At 55.7% G+C, this 9109-nt stretch overlaps 4 protein-coding genes across 4 annotated transcripts; all 4 read right to left on the minus strand.

Annotated features, from left to right (window-relative positions):
- Nucleotides 1–40: 40 nt before the first annotated feature.
- Nucleotides 41–2302, minus strand: BBA_02138 (uncharacterized protein; the record flags this gene model as incomplete). Its single annotated transcript, XM_008597235.1, has 2 exons — nt 41–1915; nt 1979–2302. The coding sequence occupies 2 exons, from the start codon at nt 2300–2302 to the stop codon at nt 41–43; spliced, it is 2199 nt and encodes a 732-aa protein (XP_008595457.1).
- A 1333-nt stretch (nt 2303–3635) lies between these two features.
- Nucleotides 3636–4295, minus strand: BBA_02139 (Glutathione S-transferase; the record flags this gene model as incomplete). The annotated part of the gene is made up of 1 exon (XM_008597236.1): nt 3636–4295. The coding sequence occupies one exon, from the start codon at nt 4293–4295 to the stop codon at nt 3636–3638; it is 660 nt and encodes a 219-aa protein (XP_008595458.1).
- A 489-nt stretch (nt 4296–4784) lies between these two features.
- BBA_02140 (uncharacterized protein) lies at nt 4785–6104 on the minus strand (the record flags this gene model as incomplete). The annotated part of the gene is made up of 1 exon (XM_008597237.1): nt 4785–6104. The coding sequence occupies one exon, from the start codon at nt 6102–6104 to the stop codon at nt 4785–4787; it is 1320 nt and encodes a 439-aa protein (XP_008595459.1).
- A 1671-nt stretch (nt 6105–7775) lies between these two features.
- BBA_02141 (mannitol-1-phosphate dehydrogenase) lies at nt 7776–9109 on the minus strand (the record flags this gene model as incomplete). The annotated part of the gene is made up of 2 exons (XM_008597238.1): nt 7776–8911; nt 9070–9109. The coding sequence occupies 2 exons, from the start codon at nt 9107–9109 to the stop codon at nt 7776–7778; spliced, it is 1176 nt and encodes a 391-aa protein (XP_008595460.1).

Consider the following 9109-nt stretch of genomic DNA (forward strand, 5'->3'; position numbering starts at 1 on the left):
ATCGATAACCCCCCCCCCCCCCCCCCACTCTCTTCTCTCACTAATCCTCCCACTGACTGCCCTCTCGCCGAGGCGGCAGCGCCCTCGCCCTTTTCAGCTCCCTGCGCATCTCGCGCTGCCGATCAGTCCTTGCCCTTTGCTGGGCCTTTTCAAACCCCGCCATGCTGATGCGCGTCCTGCTCGCCAAGTCATCTTCTTCTTCTTCTTCTTCTTCCTTGTCCTCTTCCTGCATCGTCGTCGTCGTCGTCGTCGCCGACGTCTTTGACAGTGGTAGCGGTGGTATGCCTGCTCGGCGGGACGCTGGCAGCTCCGGCTCCTCATCTTGCAGAAACTGCATGGAGCGGCGCGCCATGGACATGCGCGTGCGCTCCGCCAGCGAGAGCGTGTGACGCGGCTTCCCAGTAACAGTAACAGCAGCAGCAGCAGTAGCAGCAGTAGAAGCAGTAGCTGTAGCAGAAGATGCGGCGCCACGGGATTTTTTCGGCGACGGCGAGTCGGAGCCGCGCGAGGCCGTCGTCTCCGTCATGTGGTCCGCCGCCCAGCTACTCGTTGTAGGAGGCGACGACGAGGTCTCGTCGCCGTCCGTGTACTGCTGGCGCAGGTTCCCAGCGTGCGACGATGACGGCTGGTGTGTCGACGTCGTCGAGTAGCCGTCCTCTGAGTAGTAGGGCGCGCCATAGGAGCGGTCGCTGCCGCTGCGGTGTAGAGTGTGGGCGGCCGAGTCCGCATAGGTGCCGGCAGGGCGTGACGTCAGGCGGCTTGTCGCGGTATGTTGTATGTTCTTGGTTTGATGTAAGGGGTAATAGGGTGCGGACTCCGGCTCATCGTCTTCTTCGTCCATGTCATCGAGATCGCTTAGCTCGGATATCGGATCGCTAGAGAGGTGGACAGAGACATCTGTTCTGCCGTACTGCGCGCTCATGTTATACAACCGTTGCACGGCGTTTTCGAAACTGTTAGTCTTAATCTCCGCGAGCTCGTTGTCGAGGTCGTCTATAATGCTAGCGTACTCTTGGTCAAGTTGTTCGTCATTGGTCGGCCTTGTTCCAGGCGCAGCACCCACGTGCAAGTCTTTATGCGAGTTGAACTGCAAGTCGATGCCTTTCGACATTGGTTTCGGCGCCAGTCTTCGCTTTAGAGGAGACGCTAGCCGTTTATTTCTGCTGCTGCCGCTCGCCATGTCCCGGCGCAGCTCGTCCCATCGAGCCAGCCGCTGCTTCTGGGCATCGACACGGGTGTCCAGCTGCTGGAGCAGCCCGCGGCCATCATCTTCCAGCTCTGCCAGGCGGCCCTGCTGCACGCGCCGCCACACTCTGTCGTACGGAGTGCCGAGCAGCCCTTTGGACCCCTTGCCCGCTGCGTCGCCCGCGAGCAGCGTATCCATCCAGGCCTCGTTACCGGACCAATTGTTCCTCACTGTCTGCCGTAGCTTTTGGCACACGACCTCTGAAATGCGTGCGTCAGACTCGTTGGCCTGCTTCGCCTGGAGAATTTCACTGCGGCGGGCAATGCCCCTCTCCTTCATGGCCAAAAGGTCGCCAAAGTCGCTAAATTTGGCTGCCGCTTGGCGTCGCTTCTCCAGCGACCGCTTCAGCGATACTCGGTGTGCGATTATGAGTGGTCGCAGCAGCAGGTGGTCATCGCCCTGGTATCCTCTGTCCTCGAGCGCAGCCTTGACAACCAGCGGCCGCGTCCTGCTCTGGCCCGCCAGCGTGCTTCGCAGCACCGCCGAGGAAAACGCCGCCAGCACCTCTTCCAGGCGCTCGCCCTTGCAGTCGTCGAGCATCGTTTTCCGGATCAGGGCATCGCGACCCAGGGCGCCCTTCTTTTTCGCATTCTCGAGGCCGCGGAGCAGCGCCGCGCGCAGGCTGACAGACTGCAGCTGGTCGACGGCGGGAAAATGAGGTTTGAGTTTCTGTCAAGTCAGCATGGCCGTTTCCATTTTTTTCTCGATATATTTTACAAAATACAATCGTACCGATGCCGTGTCTTCTGGGTCCCAGATCTCAAAGAGTCGGTAGAGAGCCCACTCCACCGCCTGCACCCTCCGTTTGTGGTTCTGCGTAGTGCCGGCCAACGTGGCAGGTGTAATGGCGGGCCAGTCCTCGCACAGGTCGAGATCCAGCAGTCGCATGTTCGTCAGCAGCATGGGGATGGACGGGCTCGGGGCCGCCTTGACGGCAGACGGCGTCGGGGGCGCGGGTGGTCGACCGTGCATGGAGAGCGGTCGTCGCGAGGCCGCTGCCGCGCCTGGCGCGCCCACGCGATCGGAGCGCGTGCGACTGTGCTGAGCGGCGGCCATTGGCGCGAAAAGTCTGTCGTCCTCAGACCGGCCGTTGAAAATGTGTAGTTAGCTAGGAGGGAGCCTCTGCTAGTCGGTGAGCAGGGAGCTGAGGGCAAGGGTGGTCGTGGCCGTGGGGCGGTGATGCCTGCTGTTTGATGCCTGCTGTTTGACGAGGCACTCTCTATTTACCATCGGCCTGGCTAGCCAGTTTGTAGTTTGAGGGCAGTCTAGCGGTCAAATTAGTTTTTCAAATGGCAAGACCAAGAGAAAAGGGTTACAGCTGTTCCGTAGCCCGGCTGATTTCTTTGCAGAATTATTAGTAGAGCCTCGGTCAATCACGAAACTCGAAACAATACGCCTGCATCGTGTACTAACAGCCGACCCGCTGCGCTGCGACTCTTGTCGTGTGCAGGACCACAAAGTGCTAGACACTGTCATGTAACCATTTCCAGCTTCATCAATGCTTACAGAATTCAATAGAAAAAAAATCATTGAATATCACGAGCATTACTAGTACTCGGTGCGATTTTTGAACCAAAATCCGTCGGCCACAATCCCCACGTCTATGCCACCATGCCAGACATTGTTTAATGTCTCTCGCCGCGTAGCCTTGGCGCCCCGAGAGCCCATCAATACACCACAGGTTGGCCGGGGGTCCCAGGCAACGGCAACAGAAGCAATCGCCACGCTTGAAGCCAAGTAAGTATCGATTTCAAGCCTCGCAAAGTAGGTATCGGCTCTTTTTTTTTTTTTTTTTTTTACAAAAATACAAAATTAAAGTTCTCTATAGTTTGCCTTTTTCTTTCTGGAAAGGTCAGCTCTATGGCTCAAATGACTAACACGATTTGCTTCCTCGTCTCCCCTCTTATCCCTTGGCACTTGTGAAGATGTAGCGATGCATTGAACCCCCAGAATAGTATGGAGGATGTGTTTACAAGTTTCTTACTACTGACGATCGGGTGAACTTTCAAGTCATAAATTGTACTTGGTCAATCTTCTCAACTGGCCACAGTAAACTCACATTCGTATCAGCAAGCCAACTTGGGCCAAAGATGCGGCAGCTAAACCACCCAATCTGTCTCTCGGATATTTCAATTAGCAAGTTGAATGTGTCTTTTCACACACTCATATTGTTCTCTCAGCCCAGAGTAGCTCAACACTCAAGAACACAACTCCTTCACAACAAGGCGAATTACAATACATGAATACACACACTGTCCATAAAATGAGCTTGGTCCGAGATATATTTCGCCTAGATAGCTTCAATGAACAAGAGCGGTGACATTTCCACCACCCCATCTTCTTCTTCTTCTTCCTCTCAGGCTTTTTTATTCTCTCGGGCTTTTTTCCCTCACAACCCCTTCAACTGCTCCCGTCCACCCACGCTCTCCATCCACCTCTTGACATTCCCCCACCTCTCGATATCCACGCCCAGCATCTTGATATACGCCATAAACGCCCAAACATGCGTATCCGCCAGCGTATACCCCCTCTCCAACAGATACTCTCTCCCCTCCAGCCCCTTATCCAGCACCCCCAACAACCTGTCCAGCTCCCCCCTCGCCGTCTCCGCATCCATCTCCCTCACCCTCCTCACCCCTTCTTCCTCCTCCTTTTCCTTGTCCTCCTTGCTCATACCCGGCACAACCCTCGCCACCGTCCTCGCATGCATCGGCAGATTGACATTGGCCCACACGATCCACTTGGCCGCCTGCGCGCGCTCCTCTGCCGTGTCCGGATACAAGCCCGCCGCCACGCCGTGCACTTCTCCAAGATGCAGCGTAATGGCGGCCGATTCCCACAACGGCTCGCCAGAGGAGGGCAGGACGAGCGCGGGGACGTGGCCGTTGGGGTTGATGGCGAGGAAGGAGGCGGCGCGGGTGTCGCTGCGCAGGGACACGTCGATGCGGGTGGCGAGCGGGTGGCCGGCGGCAGCTTCGAGTTCGGCGAGCACGGCATCGGTGATGCCGGCGGAGGAGTAGTTGGCGCGGTAAAACTTGATGAGAGACATTTTTTAGTTGAGTTTGGTCGATTTTTTCTTTTTCTCTTGTGTGAATTGTCTGTGAGGGGAAAAGAGGATAGACAGAAAGAGAGAGAGTAGCGGTCGCTCGACGTCACCGTCGAGGATTGCCCAATATGTATTACGGCGTCAGCGCTGTTGGATTGTGGAGACGAGCTACTGACAAGACGATTCACGATGGTTCACGCTACAAGTGTTGAACTGGAGTACGTTCATGTTCATGGTATGTCCGAGGCGTCGAGCTGAAGAATTGTAGCCATTGAGGTCTGTTGAAACATGATGTGGCGTATGAGCTGAACTGGTTCACACTAGCCGCCACTTACACGGCACCCACGGCCGGCCACTCACCACTTACACGAACTACAATTAGCCCCTGTCATTCACGATGAGTCAGTCATGCGCCTTATTCAGTCAACTCAATTTTATTTCATCCTGAATCACCATTACAATAGCTCATGATCCTCTGTCCATTCGCGTTGCCTACTGCTCACCAGTCGCCGGGTTCCATGGGGGTTGGTACCCCGGGCAAGTCGGCTGCACCAACATGCCCTCCGCCGCCCGCTGCAGCTCCTGAAAGCTGCCCCTACGCCCTGTCTTGTTGTAATCCTTGTCCACGGGCCCGTACAGGAACCAGGAGCTCATCGGTTGTGCGCGCGTGTACCCGCCGCGGACGCTGGCCGCCGTGCGGTTGACGCCAATGTTGCCAGCCAGCAGGTACGCGTCGGTGTTGACGCCCGGCTTCGGGTAATCGAGCATCTTGAGTGGTACCCTGGCGTAGCCCACAGGTATCTTGTCCATTGGCTGGCCGTAGTACTTGACGCCGTCGAGCGTGACAGCCGCCTTTTCTTCTTTTTCCTGGTACTGGGACACGCGCAGGCTGCCGTGCTCGTCCCAGTGCAGTAGGCCCGTGAGCCAGCCGGTGATGGTATACTCAACCGCGCCCCTGCCGCAGGAAAAGTGATGCTCGGCGCGGACAATTTGGCGCCAAAACGTCTTGATCTCATTGCTGTTTGGCTCGTCAAAAGTCCGGACAAAGCGCTTGAAAATAGGTCGCAGATTCTTCGCATACTCCGCAGCCTCTGGACCAAACTCGGTCAGGCGGTCCAGCTTTTTCAGGAGCTTGTCCCAGTCCCCCCGAGATCCGAGCAGCGTGACGCGCGGCAGCCCGCAGATGATGCCGCCGGAAAAGGAAAAGTACTGCTTGACGAGGCCCATCATGAGCACCGTGGCCGTCATGCCGTCGTCCTCGTTGCTCGTGCTGAAGTTGGGCCTGACCCACGCCTCGAGCCAGTTTGTCTTGACGCGCTTCTGGATCTCGCCCGCAAAGCTCGCAATCACGTCGCGCCAGGTATACGCCCATACCTGGATCTCTTCCTGGCCATCAAAGTCGACAAACAGGTGCCGCACGTCCTCGGCGTGCGCCGCCATGTAAAAGTTGACCTGCGCCAGGACCTCGAACCAGACCTCGTCGGGCCGCAGGACGAGATGCTGGTGCTGCGCCCACGCCTCCAGCGCGCCGCGCACCACGCTGTCCGAGGATGGGTACACGGTATTGGTGGCAAATACGCGCTGGTCGGTGACTCCAAATTCGGGCGTGTACTTGGACAGGAGCAAGGAGGCATTGTACGGCGTCTGCGGCGCGACCTCTTCGGGGCAGCTCTGCGCAAAGAAGTCCACGGCGGAAAGCACGGCAGACTGTGTCTGGAGAGGAAGAGGACGCACGTCGTTGGCGACGTTGACGGTTGTGTCAGCGGTCGTGAGGGCCGCAAGGGCCGCGCTGAGAAAAGCTGTTCGAAGCATATTGTTAAAGCTCAACCAGTGGTAGAGGTTATCAAGTGAAGCCCAGTTGTGGTTGAGACAAAGAACAATGAACAGAGACAATGGGGACGGATTGACCTCTTATATAGACAAATCAGACTGCGTTGCTGTGTAGGCAGAGCGTGAGCCTCTGTGGGCAACACGACAAACGGGCAGTGAGACATGGAACTGTGTTGCTCATTCCTACAAGACCGAGTATCAGCCACCTTGCCGCCATCGTCTTGGCACGAGTCGGGAACTTTTGCTTTTCCCGTAATCGAGATGGACAAAAAAACGTTCCTCAGCCGCAAAAAAATTGCTGCATCTTGGCAAGTCCGAGTATTCCATCAGACCATTGTCCGTCATCATGATGTGGCGCCAGCCGGTTGAAGCGAGAGGTTCTAGGCTGGTGTCGCTTCGCCGCGGCTTGTTTGTTGCCAAGCAAACGAAGCGAGTAGAAGAACCAGCCTTCGGAAAAAATTTTCATCTCATTCAAGATGCAATAATTATGTATACGAGGCAGGCGCATATGTAGCAGGATTCTGGTATCAATATCTTGCGAGGCTTGCATGCAGCTGGTTGAGCCGCCTCAGGGCGCGGGATCGGGTAGAGAGTAAAGGGGGGGGGCCGAGAAGGAAAAAAAAAGGTACGTGCATGCATGGTCGCTGCAAGCCACCCGCGGCGACGGGCCGACAAGGTTAGACGCGGGCATAGTGGCGAAAGCGGTTCAATGTCGAGGACTCGGAAGAGAAAAAGAGAGGTGCAGAGAGAAAGAAGAAGAGAGAGAGGAAGAAAGAGAGGAGGAAGGAGGAGGGGAGTGTGGGGATCAGATTTCAATTGGGAGAAACATTGACAAAAACAGTCGATGAAAAGACGACAAAACCATCTCAAGTGGTACAGTTGATGGCAAAGACGACAAACACTACCAATCCCAAAGGCGATAGTAATTAATTAATTTGGGGGCCGGTGCTAATTAGCCAGTTGACCACGCGATGTTAATACGTAGCAAGTACACTTGTAGCTTTGTTGACTTAGGTTGGTCATGGCCCAAGTCCGAGGCATTATGGCATTCTTTCTAAAACACTCTTCTCAAGATAATTCTTGACGAAAAAATCCGAGTCATTTTGGTACATTTTCTTAAAGTCTTTTTTTACAAAAATGCTCTTCACAATAGAAATCAACTAGCAAGGTGTACGTACCATCATGGAAGCTCGCCTAGAGTGTGAGATGGCTTCAAGGGATTGACTTATGAGATGACTCAAAATGTCAACTACAGTTTTATCTGTTCATGCCGTTTCGTTCTCAACGTGCCATGGCCATTCTACTTGTGAACGTGGTCTACAGATAGCTGTTCGTGTTGCTTCGTCCCTGCATCCCATAGCCACTCTGCTTATGAATGCGGCCCAGGAGGTCAAGGTTTAGACAGCCAGCTAATTTATACGAGACAACTTCTGTTCAGTCATATTCGTGCACTGAAAATGTATACACGACGGCTTCTCTTGAATCACATCCATGCAATGTAATGATTTGTTGTAAGAAAAAGACCTTTTCGCTGTTTATCACGTGTCTATGTAATTCAAAACTCCATGCTGTCATGCCCATAATTCATCAACGCCATCCGGGTATCCCTCGTAACAAAAGAAAACCTCACAGCTTGGACCTCGAACCATGTAGTCACTCGCTGTCGGCCTGAACACGCTTGACAACCTCGACGAGCTGGGGGTAAATTTTTTCCGAAGTCTGCACGCCGCAGACCTTGCCGACGACGTCCTCGGGAGTGCTTTCCGACATGATGGTGGCCAGCTCCTTGGACTCTTCGTCGTCCTCGACGTTTTGGAAGCGGAAAGCCATCTCAATTGCGTCGAGGAGGTACTTGATCGAGCCGCCATCCTCGGCAATCTCGGCGGCGGGCCCGACAAAGCGCTCCTTGCGGGAGAGCTTACGAAGCGGGGCACGGCCGACGCGCTCGACGGCGTCCTCAAGGTGGGGGTTGCCGATGCGCTTAATAATCTTGTCCACGTAGGCTGCCTGGGTGGCCTCGTCGATGCCGTGCTTGCTGACAATCAAGCCCTTTGTCTCTTCTAGGGCGCCGCGGACCTCAGCCATAATGGCCTTGTCCTGCAGGGCGTCGTAGACGGTGCGCTTTCTGCGGTTGTAGCCGTGGTAGGCGGCAGTGGCATGGCTGGTGTTCACCGTGAAGAGCTTGCGCTCAATAAAGGGCGCGAGGTTGTCGACCCAGTTGATGCCCTCGATGTTAGGGATACCAACGTCCTCAAACGGCGTCTTTTCTACGACCCACTCGAAGAACTTTTCGAGTGTCACGTCGAGCCCGGCATTGGGGTCCTGCGCAGGGACGATGCGGTCAATGGCCGAGTTGGCGTAGCGGGCGCGCGAGGAGTGGTCCTCGAGACGGTCCGCGGGGGTGTTTTCTGGGCTCTTGATGAACTCGGCAAGGGTGTCGGTGGCACCAATGGCGTTTTCGCAGGCAATGACGGAGAGGGGCTTGAGCGACTCGGAGCGGCGGTCGATGCCCTTGGCGATAACCGGGGCGATGAACTTGAGAACACGGGGACCGACGGAGCAGGTGACGATGTCGGCAGTGCTAATCTCTTCGATGAGATCGGCCTCGTGGGTCTTGGAGTTGATGGCGCGGTAGTTTGTAATCTTGGACTCAGTCGTGCCCTCAACGCCAACCTCGATGACGCGGTACGAAGGAGAGGCGTTGATGGAGTCTATCAGAGCGTCGGCGACATCGGCAAATACGACCTCGTAGCCAGAGTTGTGGAGGAAGCAGGCAACAAAGCCGCGGCCTTGGGGGCGATTGTTAGCATCGTGAATGACGTGAATGGCGAGTGTGGTTGGTGTCCAAGGTGACGATGACGCGCAGCGGGGTACCGCTGCGCATCGGCGAAAGCCGGAGTGGCGCCACCGTTGGGGGTTGCACAACGATTGCACGGGATGAACGTACCAATATTGCCAGCACCGAAATGAACAGCCTTGGGAGCCAT

This window comes from Beauveria bassiana (genome assembly GCF_000280675.1).
Source record: "Beauveria bassiana ARSEF 2860 unplaced genomic scaffold BBA_S00004, whole genome shotgun sequence".
In the NCBI taxonomy this organism is placed as follows: domain Eukaryota; kingdom Fungi; phylum Ascomycota; class Sordariomycetes; order Hypocreales; family Cordycipitaceae; genus Beauveria; species Beauveria bassiana.